The sequence below is a fragment of the Ceratotherium simum genome, chromosome 3 (genome assembly GCF_057802395.1).
Source record: "Ceratotherium simum simum isolate JZ-2026a chromosome 3, ASM5780239v1, whole genome shotgun sequence".
In the NCBI taxonomy this organism is placed as follows: domain Eukaryota; kingdom Metazoa; phylum Chordata; class Mammalia; order Perissodactyla; family Rhinocerotidae; genus Ceratotherium; species Ceratotherium simum.
In genome coordinates this window covers 10,935,340-10,950,194 of record NC_141902.1, presented here as the reverse complement: position 1 = coordinate 10,950,194, position 14,855 = coordinate 10,935,340, and the positions used below count along the sequence as shown (strand labels likewise).

The 14,855-nt window shown below is 34.6% G+C and overlaps 1 protein-coding gene across 4 annotated transcripts in view; it reads left to right on the top strand.

The window, feature by feature from the left end:
• Positions 1-14,855, top strand: part of MIA2 (MIA SH3 domain ER export factor 2) — a 100,026-nt gene that overhangs the window by 60,487 nt on the left and 24,684 nt on the right. For all 4 annotated transcript variants that reach the window (XM_014792106.2, XM_087422299.1, XM_087422293.1 and 1 more), the window contains 7 exons: positions 886-1,024; positions 5,401-5,502; positions 6,446-6,506; positions 7,057-7,092; positions 10,923-10,990; positions 12,170-12,252; positions 14,132-14,260. In XM_014792106.2, the coding sequence (XP_014647592.1) occupies positions 886-1,024; positions 5,401-5,502; positions 6,446-6,506; positions 7,057-7,092; positions 10,923-10,990; positions 12,170-12,252; positions 14,132-14,260 (618 nt within the window). The remainder of the gene's footprint in view (positions 1-885; positions 1,025-5,400; positions 5,503-6,445; positions 6,507-7,056; positions 7,093-10,922; positions 10,991-12,169; positions 12,253-14,131; positions 14,261-14,855) is intronic.

The window sequence follows — 14,855 nt, the reverse complement described above, 5'->3', positions numbered from 1 at the left end:
TGTACATTTAATTAATAGATGTTGTAGAATAATTATATACTATTATGTACAATTACTAGAATTTTGATGCTTGTTAGTATGATTTTGAAACTGCCCTCTTTAGGCAGAGTGAGTTTTGTCTTGCATTAAGATTTGTGGTGGTGATTCATATACCTGTTTTGGGAGATGGTACCTTAATCTTAGAGGAGTTCAGAGTTGAGGATATGTTGGAAGAGAAATGAGGTTTTAAAAACAATCAATACACTGATTATAAAGCCTTCATAATTATTTTAGAATTATTAATTTTTGTTTTTATCGATGATTATTTTAGGTGGTTTAGCAGTTGAGACAAAGCTAAAGTTGGTATTTTTCCCTCCAGTCTTGATTTGGTTTAAGCTAGCAGGAGCATTTGTTAACAGAAGATCCAGGTTTCTGGCTTGACTTATAACATATATCAAAATTTTAGCATAAAAGGAGGGCTGGGTAGAAGTTTAAGTATTGACAGGTAAACTTTTTACTAGATAAAAACTGTCATTGTTCATCTTGTGGAAGCAGTTTCACAAGGAATGTTGAACTAAAAATACTTGCCTTCAAAACTCTCATCTCCAAAACTTTCATGAGAATTTTAGTGGCTTTTGGCTCTCAGACAGAAAATTAGATGCTAGAATTAGAATATTGAAAGTTTTGGGAAATCTTTAAATGATAAAAAAAATTTATAACAATTTATATAACTCTTTAAAGTATTAAAAAACATTTAGGTGAACAAAATACCTTATAGATTTTCTGTTGGAAAGAATTTAGTTTATTAATAATTTATTATTTTTAGTAATTTTTTCTTTATGAAATGTTAATGTGCAACTTAAAATATTTACTCTTTTAATTGTGACTTGTAAAATTTTTCTATAGAATGCATTAAGAATCTCCAGACTGAACAAGCATCTTTACACTCAGAAAATACAGAGTTTGAAAATGAGAGTCAAAAACTTCAGCAGAAACTTAAAGTAATGACTGAACTGTATCAAGAAAATGAAATGGCACTGCACAGGTAATAAAAATTATGTTGATGACTCCACTGAGTGGCAAGTAAAATAGCTTAAAAATGTTGCATATTCAGCTTATATTATTATTCAGAGTTCTTAATTTATGATTGGATTATTGTTTATCAGTTCATTTTTAAGAAAATTATTTGATCTTGAAACACTTCTTCAAGGAAGAAAATGTTGTGAATGATGTTGGAATTTCCAAGCTAGTTCATAAAATCCTTTTAACTTCTAATAAATTGTCAGCAAATTATTGCCTGAAACTTCCTAATACTGCAAGGTAGGTCAGGGAATCTGGGTGGACGTCCAAGTAATTGAACTACCCATTAATTCTGTCTTTGGTGTATGTAAAACTGATTCCTGCTGCCTGTGTAAATTGCTCCTGCCCAAGAGTTCCTTGTCTCAGTAAATGGCAGTGTCATTTGCTGAGTTGAGTTGCTCAGGGCAGCTGCTCAAGCCATCCTTGACTTCTCTCTTTCTTTTATATCCCACACTCATTCTATTGTCAAATTCTTTTGGCTTTCCTATATCCTGAATCTGACCACTTTTCACCACCTTCCACACTACTACCCCGATCCAAGCCATCATCAGTTAGTACTGCTTTATTGTACTGTATAGTACAATAGAGTATAGTAAAGTACTGCTTTATTGCAGTACCCTCATGAGTAGTCTCTCTCTTTTTGCTCTTAACTTCCCGCACTGTGTTTTCAGCAGCATGATCTTTCTAAAACATAAATTATGGGTATTGTCACTATCTTGCTTGGAACTTCCAGGTGCCTTCATATCACACTTAGAATTTAATCCAAAGCTTTTATCCTGGCGTGGCCTATAAGACCCTGTGAGATCTGGCCCCTGGCTACCTCTTTAATTTTAGTGTATTCATTTTCTTTTTCCCTCTCCGCCCTCCAGCCACACTGGCCTTCTTGATGATCTTTAGCATGCCAAGCACATCTGCACCCCAGGGCCTTTTGTACTTGCTGCTTCTGCCTGAAACGGCATTCCCCTGTATAACGTTCAGTTCTTCATTTCATTTGGGTATAGGTTCAAATGTTGCCTCAAAGAATCCTTATCTGGCTGCACTAACTAGAGTAATACCTACTACTCCCTATCCCCTTATCTGACTTTATTTTTCTTTGTAGCCTGTGGTATCCTCTGAGGATTCATTGATTGTCTTTACTTTTTAAATTTTCCCCACATTAAATGTAAACTCCATAAGAGAATTACTTTGTTTTCTTCTCTTCTGTATTCCCAGTGCCTAAAACTATGCTTGGCACCTGGTAGCTATTCAGTAAATATTTGTTGAATATATGAATAAATCTGTTTAGTGCCTTTATATATTGGCATGGAAGAGTGTGTGCATGTGTGTGCTGATGCCCAAATGCATAGAGATACCTATCTGGAGACCTTTGAGATACCTATCTGGAGACTCCAGATTTTCAAATACCACTATAGCACATATTTTTCATCATAAAAGAAAATGTAACAGACTTTTAAGCCCTTTTGAGTACTTCATAAAAGTTATACAGTTGCTCCTTATTATTTGTAGATTCTATATTTGTGAATTCACCTACTTGAGAAAATTTATTTGTAACCCAGAATCGATACTCATGGAGTTTTAGTGGTCATTTGCAGACATGCACGGAATGGTGAAAAATTTGAATTGCCCAGTAGTTGAGGTCAAACAAGGCAAACCTCACTTTCTTGTTTTAGCTCCTTTCTGTAAAGTAGTGTCTTTTTAACAGTATATTTATTACCACATTTTTTATGCTTTCTGTTGGTGATTTAGCTGTTTCAAATGGCCCCTAAGTGTAGTGCTGAGGTGCTGTGTAGTGTTCCTAAGTGCAGAAAGGCTGTGGTGTGCCTTATAGAGAAATACACATGTCAGATAAGCTTTTCTCAGGCATGGGTTATAATGCTGTTGGCTGTGAGTTCATTGTTAATGAATCGACAAAATATATTAAATAAGGTGTCTTTAAACAGAAACACATAAAACAGGGTTGTGTATTGATTGGTTGATGAAAATGTGACCAGAGCTCACAGGAACCTAACCCTGTATCTCCCTTAGGAGCAGTGGTTCAGTATTTGCTAACTTAGGATTTGTGGTGACTTTATAGAACTCAACTAGCAGGAATAATGAGATTCTGCTGTGTATATTTGGAAACTGGTAGAGAATATTAACACTCCATTGACATCAGGTTGCTGGGTGATTGGCTAGGCTCATTCACTGCCAAGCTGTGTACTTTACTCATGCTTTGGATTCAGTTCAGAATTTAAAAACTTGCTGTTCATGGAATTCTGGGCCACTTGGGACTGCTCAGGGTATGAAGGAGAAATAAACTTAACTAAATGGAAGAGCTGCAGAATAACCTTACGGTTTCCATCAATGAATCTAGGAATGGACCCTTCTTTTTAGGTTAGGACAAAAGATACTGTGAGTAAATTTTGGATATAAAAGGGATTATTTGAGATGAAAGAAACGCTTTTTTTTTTCCTGAGGAAGATTTGCCCTGAGCTAACACCTGTGCCAATCTTCCTCTATTTTTTTTATATGTGGGACACTGCCACAGCATAGCTGGTGACTGGAGTAGGTCCGCGCCCGGGATCCGAACCCGCGAACCTGGGCTGCTGAAATGGAGTGCGTGGAACTTGAATCACTTGGCCACGGGGCTGGGCCCGAAAGAAATACTTTTAAGTGTATCTTTTGAAGAAAACAATAAAAATATATGGTTGATTATAGAATTTTAATGAGTTATGTTAAAAATTTCAAAGAGGAAAGATGTTTTCTATAGATGTTCATAGCAAGGATGGGACACTGAGTAGAGTCCTAGCTGTGTTTGTGTTCTTCACGTTGTGATTTCATTCATTAGTTTGAAATGTTTTGAATTCCCAAAATATTGTACATTCCATTCTCATATTTAAATTAAAATATTCACTACTCAAATTTAATGCACTGAATGTTCTTCAGAGTAGACTGTAGAGATAGTCCTAGGAAGATGTTAAATTAAAACTCTTGCCTGCATACCGTCTGATTCAGATTCAGTCATCTTCTTAGATGCTACATTGATGTTTTTCATGACTGATATATTACGTTACTAGCACTTTTCCAAATTTCATATTGGAGAGAAGTGAAATAGTAGGACATAGAAACTTGATAGGTTGCTTTAAATATGTGAAGACAGATGTGATGGTTTTTTAGGCATATCACTGGGTTTTCTTTCACAGCATAATTTCCATCATTAATGAGCCCACCCAAATCCAGGGGGAAGGTTCATAGACTTTACCTCCCAGTTGGAGGGGTGTCAAAGAATTTCTGGCCATTTTCAATCGACATAGTCTGTAAAAACATACCTCACTTCCATCTCCAACACTTCCGTGCTCTTCCTAAGGAGATAACTTTTATTTTATTATGACACCTATGAAACAATTGACCTGGGGTGTGCTTTCTAAGCAATAGGTAATATAGTGTGTAGAAAATAAAACATTTACTGCTGCCCTGTAGAATTTCTTCAGTGGTTTGTTGTGTTCCTCCCCAGAATTCATGAAGAAAGGGAGACATCCATAGTTAGGACTCCAAATGTGTTTTCCTGTGGTGTTCAAGAAATATTTCTTGAGGGACCGGGGTTCTTCATGACACCATGTGAAACGACATGAGTCATATGGTACAATGGAGTCACTGCTCGCTAGGTCTGTGCCTTGGTCCAGTTACTCAGTTTCTCTGTGCTTCATTTTCCTTTTTGTAAAATAGTACCCTTCTTGGAGAGCTGTTGTAATAATTAAATAAGATAATACATGTAAAAGTCTGAGAACGGTTTCTGATGTATACTAATGGCTCAGTAAGTTAGCTGTTATTATTAAAAGAACTAGAACTAGTAAGTAGGACTACTACTTCTACTAACTTTGTTTACTTTGGGTTCATTATAAGTTTTTTTTTGTGAACTGGCCTGTAAGCCTAATCACTGCTTTAACAACTTAACAACCAATATAAAAATTATTGAAACACAGTCCATTAGTTGGTGACTTGTTGTCTAATAAATGTAGTGCTTCGTTATACAAGAAGGCATGATAAGTAATATATAGTCATAATAGTTTTTTATTAATATTTACCCTTGATAATCTTATTTCTATGACAAATTCTTATAGAAAACTCTTGAAACTTCCATATTAGTAGTACTGTATTGGACAAGATTCTTTACAATTTGAGTTTATAATATTAAATTCCACATCAGGAACATTTACACAGGTACTTTTTTTCTTGCATGTGATGTTTTTAGTGATATTATGCAGATTGCTTTGGGAAATACCAGTTGTGATATAATTGAAAAGATATAATTGATTATTTTATGACATGCAGTAAAAGAAATAAAATGCTTTTTTTCTTAAGGAAATTAACAGTAGAGGAAAATTATCGGCTAGAGAAAGAGGAGAAACTTTCCAAAGCAGATGAAAAGATCAGCCATGCAGCCGAAGAGCTGGAGACCTACAGGTATTAAACATATTTTACCCTTTTCTTTTTGAGGATGGGAGGGTATCCAAAAACCCAATACCAGAAAATATAATAAAGCAACCAAAAAAAAAAAATAAAACAACATATTTTTGTTTTATTTAGATGTCTTGCTATTATGCAATTATACAGAAAATATAAAAAGGAAGAGATGTTTTTCTTTCAGTATGTGTGATTTTTAATCTTTTGCATTAGTTGTATTTGAATGTGGGCAATCTATTTTATGTTCCTGTCAAGAAATTTATGAATAGCTATTAATTTCAAGGTCTCTACTCTGGTTCAAATGGAGAAGAGTGTATACAGTATTAATGAATTCAAGAACTATGCCACAAAAAGAAGAGTGAGCCACAATTAAAGTTCTGAAGAAATGTTTATAAGACTATAAGTGTAGTTTTTACCTTGGTTCACTCCTCATTAATTCCGTGGAAATAATAGAAAACCTAAAGAAAAGATGGGGCAAGGTTCAGCTTGTATCCCAAATAGTTGTGATACTTCATTTTATGTTAGGAAGAGTAAGCTTGAGTTTTATCCAAAGAAAGAATTATCTTGTTAGTCTTATAAAGGTAATAAGTAACATTTTACTTTGCACAGATTGTTAATTTCCTAGAATTCTGTTAAGATTATAGACATGTGAATAAATCTTCCAGGATCATGCTGCTTAAAAATAAAAATGAACCAATATACCATGTAAATCTTTGCATGACTTTTGGTTTAGGTAAACCTAAGTAAAGCTTAATTAATGTTAAAATTATATCAGGAAAAAATATACTTTAGAACTTCTTAAAGGTGATTGTCCTCTGGAGTTCTGGAGTTATTTTTTACAGGAAACAAAGCATTCTAGGTGTCTTAATATTTTCAGTAGAGATAGTGTGTTCTATCATTTCTTAGTATATGTTAATAGTAGAATGATTATTGTTTTTTATAGAAAGCGAGCCAAAGATCTTGAAGAAGAATTGGAGAGAACCATTCATTCTTACCAAGGGCAGGTATGTGTGTGGGGGTGGTGGTGGTGTATTTGTGTGTAACTTAAAACAATTCAGATTTGTTTGAATTGGTATCTGTATTTCGATGCAGGAGTATAGTTACCTGACTGGGATTGTGTCCCTCTCTTGAGGTTTTGCATGTGGCTGTGGAACATTTCTAGGGAGCCACAGATTCTGGGATAAGAGACCTTGTTTCAAGTTGCCATGTCTCCTGCTGCTTTGGGAGTGTGGATTGCATAAATAAATAAACGTGTCAGCAGTGGGGTCTCATATTCAATTGGGCTAGTTATCTCTTAATTGGCAGCTCCCGTTGTAGTTGATTATTGCATAAAATAGAAATTTACTAGACAAAAGTTTTAGTTGTCTTTACATTCAGTTTTTGTTTTAAAAGTGTAATAAATAGAGTAGATCATAAACTTGCTTTAAAATGTTATTGACTTTTCAGAGATACTTGAGTTATTTTTGAGTTTATGAATTGTGTACTAAATCATAGTGGTAGATGTGAATGTTTTTAATAGTTATCAGTAGTATTTTAATGACTTTCTTTTTTCAGATTATTTCCCATGAGAAAAAAGCACATGATAATTGGGTAAGTATTAAATTCTCTTAGGCTCTTTTCTTTTTCCTAATTTAAATGAGCAGTGTAAAAGTTATACTTTTACACTGAAAATAAAGGTAGTGTTTTAAAAAATCAGCTTCTTTTAATTCACCAGCAGTGAAATTATGTTCCTCATGAACTATATACTTTGTTACAACACAGTCATTCACAAAATCTGATTTTCCCCTCTCTGCTATGGCATATTGCCTTTTTGCAAGGAGTTTATACTCTCTCTAGGGGAAATGATGTAATGTTCATGGATTCAGTCTTTCAGGGCACTGAGTTGCCACTAATTACTTGTAGAAAAATTACTTTAAATTCTCTGGGCTTGTTTACTCATCTGTAAAACAATGGGAGTGGCCTAAGTGATATCTAAAGCCCCTTCTAGTTCTAAAAGTCATACAGTTCAGGTATCTGATCTCACTGTTGAATTACTTGATAGACATTAAGAAAAAGGCCATCATGAGAAATGGCATGTCCGTGCTCCAGAGGAGAACTGTGTGAGGAAAGGACCGGGTTTTGACTAGTTATGAGAACGATCCCTCTAACATGTAGAGCGGTTGTAATAGCCGACCTTTGGCAGGCTTGTCCCTAGGAGTCTTCAAGGGGAGGCATTTTGCACAGTGGGTGCATACATGGGGTCTGGAGTCAGCCTGTCTTGTTGGTATCCTGGTTCCATCACCTACACCAATTTCCTTACCTATAAGATAGACGTGTCAGTAGTACCTGTTTCCTAGAGTTACTGTGATGACTAAATAAGATAACTCACGTAAGGCTGTTAGCCAGGTGCCTGACATAGAAGCACTCAGTGTTAACTGTTATTATCACTGTTGTTATACTGAAGCTTGGAAGGTGTTTCTTAGGCATAGATGTTTCTTGCAGTGGAGATTCCAGCAAAGGGTGAGAAACAGGTATGTTGAATGTCAGGTTCCTTTCCACTTCTAAGATTTTGTATGTATTAAGGGTTCACATGAAGATTTGTTAATGAATTAAGCTGAGCTTGGAGATGAATTTAGTCTTCCTCACTACTCCTCACCAGTTTCTAAACACTCAGATGCAGATTACTTTTTTTGTGTGTGTGTGAGGAAGATCAGCCCTGAGCTAACATCTGTTGCCAACCCTCCTCTTTTTGCTGAGGAAGACTGGCCCTGGGCTAACATCCGTGCCCATCTTCCTCCACTTTATATGGGACGGTGCCACAGCATGGCCTGACAAGAACCTGTGAACCCCAGGCCGCCAAGGTGGAGCACACAAACTTAATCTGGGCCAGCCCGCAGATTACTTTTTAAAGATGGACAGGAATTGAGTTTATTAATGTCTCTTGTGTTCTAGGCACTGTACTTAAAGGCATTTTAAATATATTTCTCATTCAGTCCACAGAATAACCATAAAATAGCTATTGTAATTCAAGTTTTGCACATGAGGAAGCAGCCCAAGGTCACATGATCAGAGAATGACGAGTAGAGATTGAAATTTTGACCTTTTAGATTCTAAGTCTTGTGCTTTTTCTGTTACTGTACATTGAATTTCTTGTTTAGTAAATAATGACGTTAACTTGATATTAAAACATGCAAAAATGCCCTTTGTGTCTTAAAATGAAAAGATGTTCTTCAGATTTTATAAAAATAATATATACTCATTAAACAAAAATTCAGACCGGGGCTGGCCCCGTGGCGCAGGCAGTTAAGTGCGCGCGCTCTGCTGCGGCAGCCCGGGGTTCACCGGTTCGGATCCTGGACGCGCACCGATGCACCACTTGTCAAGCCATGCTGTGGCGGCTTCCCATATAAAGTGGAGGAAGATGGGCATGGATGTTAGCCCAGGGCCAGTCTTCCCCAGGAAAAAGAGGAGGATTGGCAGATGTTAGCTCAGGGCCAATCTTCCTCACAAAAAAATAAAAAAAAAATTCAGACTATATAGAAAGGTACACAGAAGTAATCATCAATTTCACTTTCATTTATTCCATACTTTTTTGAATACATTTAGACATAAAAGCACATGTGTTTAAAAAAATAGAATCATATTGTATGTTACTGTTTTATAACCTGCTTTCTTTACTTAATATATCATAGGTATTTTTCTATGAATGTTTCATAATTTATATAAACCTTTTTTTATTTGGTAAACCTTTAGTTTGTTTCCACTTTTTTACTATTATAAATAGTTTCATAATTTCAGATGTTGCTGTTTCCTTTGAGCATTTCTTTGCTCCATCCTGTCGGATTTCATCTTTTCCTTGCTTGAACTCACGTAGTGCTTTGTTTTTACGTGTCCTGTGCCAAGCACTGCGGTCGTTTATAATTTGTCCCTACCACAGGTTTAAGCTTCTTAACATAGGGACTGTTTCTTTTTTCTTAACATCTATACCTAATAGAATGCTTTTTGGCAAATTGTAAGTATTTAATATCTGAATACAGTGTTTTAGAAAACAGTGTGGTCATTCATTGAAATTACAGTTTTACTTAACCTTTAAATGTAAGCTTTTCAAAAACATGTAATCATTTGCCATCATTTATTTTTATATTTTTTTGTTGTAGGTATATCTTTTAATATTGTCAGCACTATAATCACAGTAGAATTTACTTTTGACTTGTTAAGGTGCATTGTTTTGTGCCTTATTCTTAAGAGTAAATATGTTATACTATCCTTTGTAGAAAACATTTAGAAGTAATTTTGGTTCTGCATTGTTGTAAGTTAACTGAATTGATATTTTAGTAACTAAAATTGTTAAGGTGTAATATTCTTTTTTGTTAGTACAAAATTGACTATATGATTATTACATACTGGAAAAAGATTTACACGTGGAATCTTCTTGATAGCGAGTGCTAAAATATGGTTAAGCTATGTTTTTTGTGAATGTTTACATAATTTATTCTTTTGCCAGTTAAAGTCACTTCTAATGTGTAGTTCATAATTTTAAGTGAATATATTTGATAGCATAGTTTTTTTTACTTGTAAAGAGTTATGGTTGTAGACCGAGTCAGTTTACCTACCTCTGTCTGACAGATGCATTTGCCCTAGTGGGCTGTATCAGTTTGGCAGGTCTGATGTTCCATGCACTGCTGCTTCTAATCTGCAGAGTCCATGGAATGACTGGGAAACATGCAGTGTTCCATACAAGTCTAGCCTGTGCCCACACTATTTGGGAACATTGCATGTTCTTGATATTCATTATAAGTGTAAGCTTTGTTTTCTCTAACATATACACTCTGATTTTCTAACCTTTTGTTTTATTAAATAAAAGTGTCACCAAACAAATGTAAAAGACTATAGGAATATAATCTTTACAGTGCTGTGTACTTAATAGACATGCAGCACGCTTTGATTATATTCAGCCGTTTGAGAAAATGGCCTATATTGCATTCTGTGAACTGTTTTAGACCTTTGTGGTTTCACAGAATTACAGTGATTTCTCTCCAGAGATGGTTACCTGGTTTCATGACGGGGGCTCCCGTGTATAGTGATCCTCAGTCTCCGTTCCCATCACCCTAAGCTTGCGTCCTCTTACGTTATTGCTCTTGTCATGTTATTTGGATATTGACAGCACCCAATAATGCTAATCCTCGACTTCACATCTAGATAACAGCATTCATTGGCAAGTACATGATTAAACTCCAGCCTTAGGCTCATGTGTTCTGGTTACATGAAACTCATTCCCTTTAAAAAAATTCCCTAAATTAAAAATTTTTACATTGAGTTTACTGAAATGGATAATCAAGTGATGGTGATATTTGTGTGCCATCATTGTGATATTTATGTATGCTTATCTTTCATTTTAAGTTTGTATAAATGTATTTTAAAAATGTGTTATTTTCTTTAAGTTGGCAGCTCGGACTGCTGAAAGAAACCTCAATGATTTAAGGAAAGAAAATGCCCACAACAGACAAAAGTAAGTATCTTAGTGGGAACACCTTAAAAACTTTAGTTATTATTTTTATTCTTAGTCGTTATTTTATTAATTAGTTAATACTCTTATAAGGATAAACAAGAAAACTTGCAATGAATTCAGCATATCTAGTGGTGAAATATTTATTAGTTTTACTAGAAGTTACTGGATTTTTTATTTGAAAGACTTGTCTTAGAGAGGTCACTCTAAAAAAATTTTTTTTAAAAAACCAATGTAGGTAGAAGGAGATTACAAGGGATAGAAAGGGAAAGAAGGAATCTCTCTGACATAGTAATTCTCAGAGTGTCAACATCTTTTAGTTTATAAGTGGATAGAATAAATGTATATTATTTCTCTTCATCCCCTGGTTTTATTGTATTGGATGGTATTGCTTTACAGTAATAAAAAAGGGAGAATGAATGTTTACAAGGTACAGTTGAAGGGTAGAGTAAATGCTTTTCTATGAGGATTGTAACAGTCTTCCCGGAGTGTTATAATTTCTTGCCAGAATGTACTATTAACATTATTTAATATTAGTTTTCTTGCTTGCCTTTTCTACTCAGAAATTAAAACTAAATGATTAAATGTTTTATTTCAGATCTGATGATCAAGAACTAGAAATAAGATTCTTTAAAAAATTTTAAGACAAAAGGAGTAAAATATTAGGAAGGGTTAATTGGATTTCTATTTTATGTTATGATTAAAATCATATGGGTAACATTACGATGGAAAGCGTACGTGACTCAGAGCCAGGAGCCCTGAGTTTTAATCCAGGCACTTTTATTTTGAATAAATCATCTAAATTCCTAGCCTCAGTTTCCGTAGTTGTAAAATGATAGACTCGCACTGGTTGGCCTTGGGGGACCTGCTCTTTCTAGAATATGGATTCTGTGATGTAGTACTCATGGTAGTCTATTTTCGAAGAAAAAACAAAACAATTCCAAACCTCAACAAAACATCACTGTCACTAGGCAAAAAGAAACCTGTTACCCCAACATCAGTAGTGGGGGATATAGAAAGGTATTTTGCTCAGAATAATTTGAGCAAAATATTTTTCTCTGTTTCTTCTATGCAGATATTGAGATAGTGAAGAGTAGTTTGTACCTGATAGTGGCATTTTTCTTGAAATGTGGGTGCTTCTCTTGGACGAGTAACTTAGAGATGTTTGTTCTTTATTTGCAGATTAACAGAAACAGAGTTTAAATTTGAACTTTTAGAAAAAGATCCTTATGCACTTGATGTTCCAAATACAGCATTTGGCAGAGGTAGTCTTTTTTTTTTAACCCCTCATTTAAAATACATATATATGTATATATTGCACATACAATTTATATTAGAGTAAATTAACACTATTATTTATAAATATTTTAGATTTTGAAGCCAGGGTTGTAATCTTAGTTCTGTCACAGTCTCCCAAGTTTCTGAGTTTTGTTTCCCTAGCAATAGTATAAATAATTGCTGTCTCCCTTTCTCAGTGGGATTTTGTAAGATGATATGTATTTAGTACCTTGAGTTCCTTGAAAAGGAAAGTACTTGGCACAAAGTAAGCTACTTATTAATTAGTTTTTGGGAGAATGAATAAGGAATGCTTAAATGGAATAACGTGATTGTTTATGTATTAACTATTCTTTGCAATTTGCTTGAATTAAAAAATAAGAATTAAAACAGTTGGGTTTTAATTATTTAAAAGTATTAATTAAAAAGGTGGGAAAACCTTAATTGCTTTAATTATCCCCAAGAGAGGACCAGTTTTTTGGAAGATGTATTTAATATTTCTATCCATTCATTAAGGAGTTAGCATTAATACTATTCCAAATACTTTAAATTTTTCAAAATAATTTTGGTTAAGTTGAAATTAAGCTTCTGAGGCACTGAAAATAAACCCATCTTTGTATAGGTAGAATCCCATTTTAATAACCATTGAAAAGTTATAAAAATCACTTTTGAGAGTCCAGTTTCATTAACTTGGAAGTCTATTTCCACATTTTAAACATAGCAGATTATTGTGAATTTCAAATAGTAACAAAGTTTGGGGTGGGGAGAATTATACAGAAGGAATTTTTGTCTGAACCTAATGCAGAAGTCTCAGAAAGGGTAAATAATGCTTTGATCTTTTGTCATAGCTACATTTGAATATTATATAAGCTACACAATAATTTAACAAGATTAAAAAGTATTATTTTGGTGGTATTTAAGTTTGTTTGTTTTTTGATGTTGCTGTTGATTTTTGGAAACATAACCATTATTTGGGAGTGGTGAAGTTTGTAAATGACAGGGCTCTTGGTTATATAGTTTATAGATAAAATGATTTATTTGATGAATTAGTATATATAAACTGAATTTTCGCTGGTAATGAATCAAAAGTAATTTCTGATACTTCAGCGTATTTTGTGTTTTTTCCTACTTTTCCAAATCTGAGGTTTACTGAAATAATTCATGGCCCAATACAGCCTATCTGGCTCTGATTTTTTTTTTTTTTTTGTGAGGAAGATTGGCCCTGAGCTAACATCTGTCAGTCCTCCTCTTTTTCCTGGGGAAGACTGGCCCTGGGCTAACATCCATGCCCATCTTCCTGCACTTTATATGGGATGCCGCCACAGCATGGCTCGACAAGCGGTGCCTCGGTGCGCCACCGGGATGTGAACCGGGGAACCCTGGGCTGCCACATCGGAGCACACGCGCTTAACCGCTTGCGCCACCGGGCTGGCCCCAGGTTGGCTCTGATTTAAACTGAGCCCTTCCATGTTACAACCCTCACCAGCTGAAATATCTGGAAGCATACTGCCATTAAAAACAAAACAAAACCAAACAAACTTTATGCCCCACCAATCCTCTTTTAACTCCAAAATATCACCAGTATCCTTTACTTAATATTGTATGGTTATTTAAGTGTATTACTTACTAAGAGGGTAATGTTTTTGTTGACTAAAGTGTCCATTTGGTAGACATACTTTAAAAACACAGGGTTCCATATTTAATTCTATTCCATATTAGCAAAACCCAAGGCATAATTAGCGTTCATGACATGGATTAACCTTAAATTGGCAATAGGATGACCTGATGGTAATTGTTGAAATGGAATTCTAATCTACAGTGTAGCTAATTGAAACTATGAATTTAAACATGCTGTTTTAATTATTCCAGAGCATTCCCCATATGGTCCCTCACCATTGGGTCGACCTTCACCTGAAACGAGAGCTTTTCTCTCCCCTCCAACTCTGTTGGAGGGTCCACTCAGACTCTCACCTTTGCTTCCAGGGGGAGGAGGAAGAGGTATATTGTTTAAACATCTTTATTACTCTAGATTTCTTCCTTACTTTATATTTTCATCTCAACTTATCCTTAAAATGATCTTTAAAATAAGCCTTTGGAAAATACAGGCATTCCTTGCACTTATTGTGGGTTACTTTTGTCTGGAAAAGGAGCTCTATGACATCTAATTTTAATATATTTTTCTCTTATAAACAGTGTTATAATAGATTACATTTTGGTCAAGCACTTGATGCATATCTTTAAAAATCGTATTTTGACTTCTCAAAAACTACATATTATACTATGTAATATATAATTTTATAAAGAATACATAATACACAATAACAATATAACCTAGCATAAAATTGTATTTAATGAGACATTATTATAATGTAGCATTTTTAAAATCTTTTTTTACCTCATTATCATGATCTTTTTATTGTAGAAAGTCCGAAAGGAAAGAACCTTTTTTTTTTTTTTTATAATTTTATTTATTTATTTTTCCCCCAAAGCCCCAGTAGATAGTTGTACGACACAGTTGCACATCCTTCTAGTTGCTGTATGTGGGACTCGGCCTCAGCATGGCCTGAGAAGCGGTGCCTCAGTGCACGCCCGG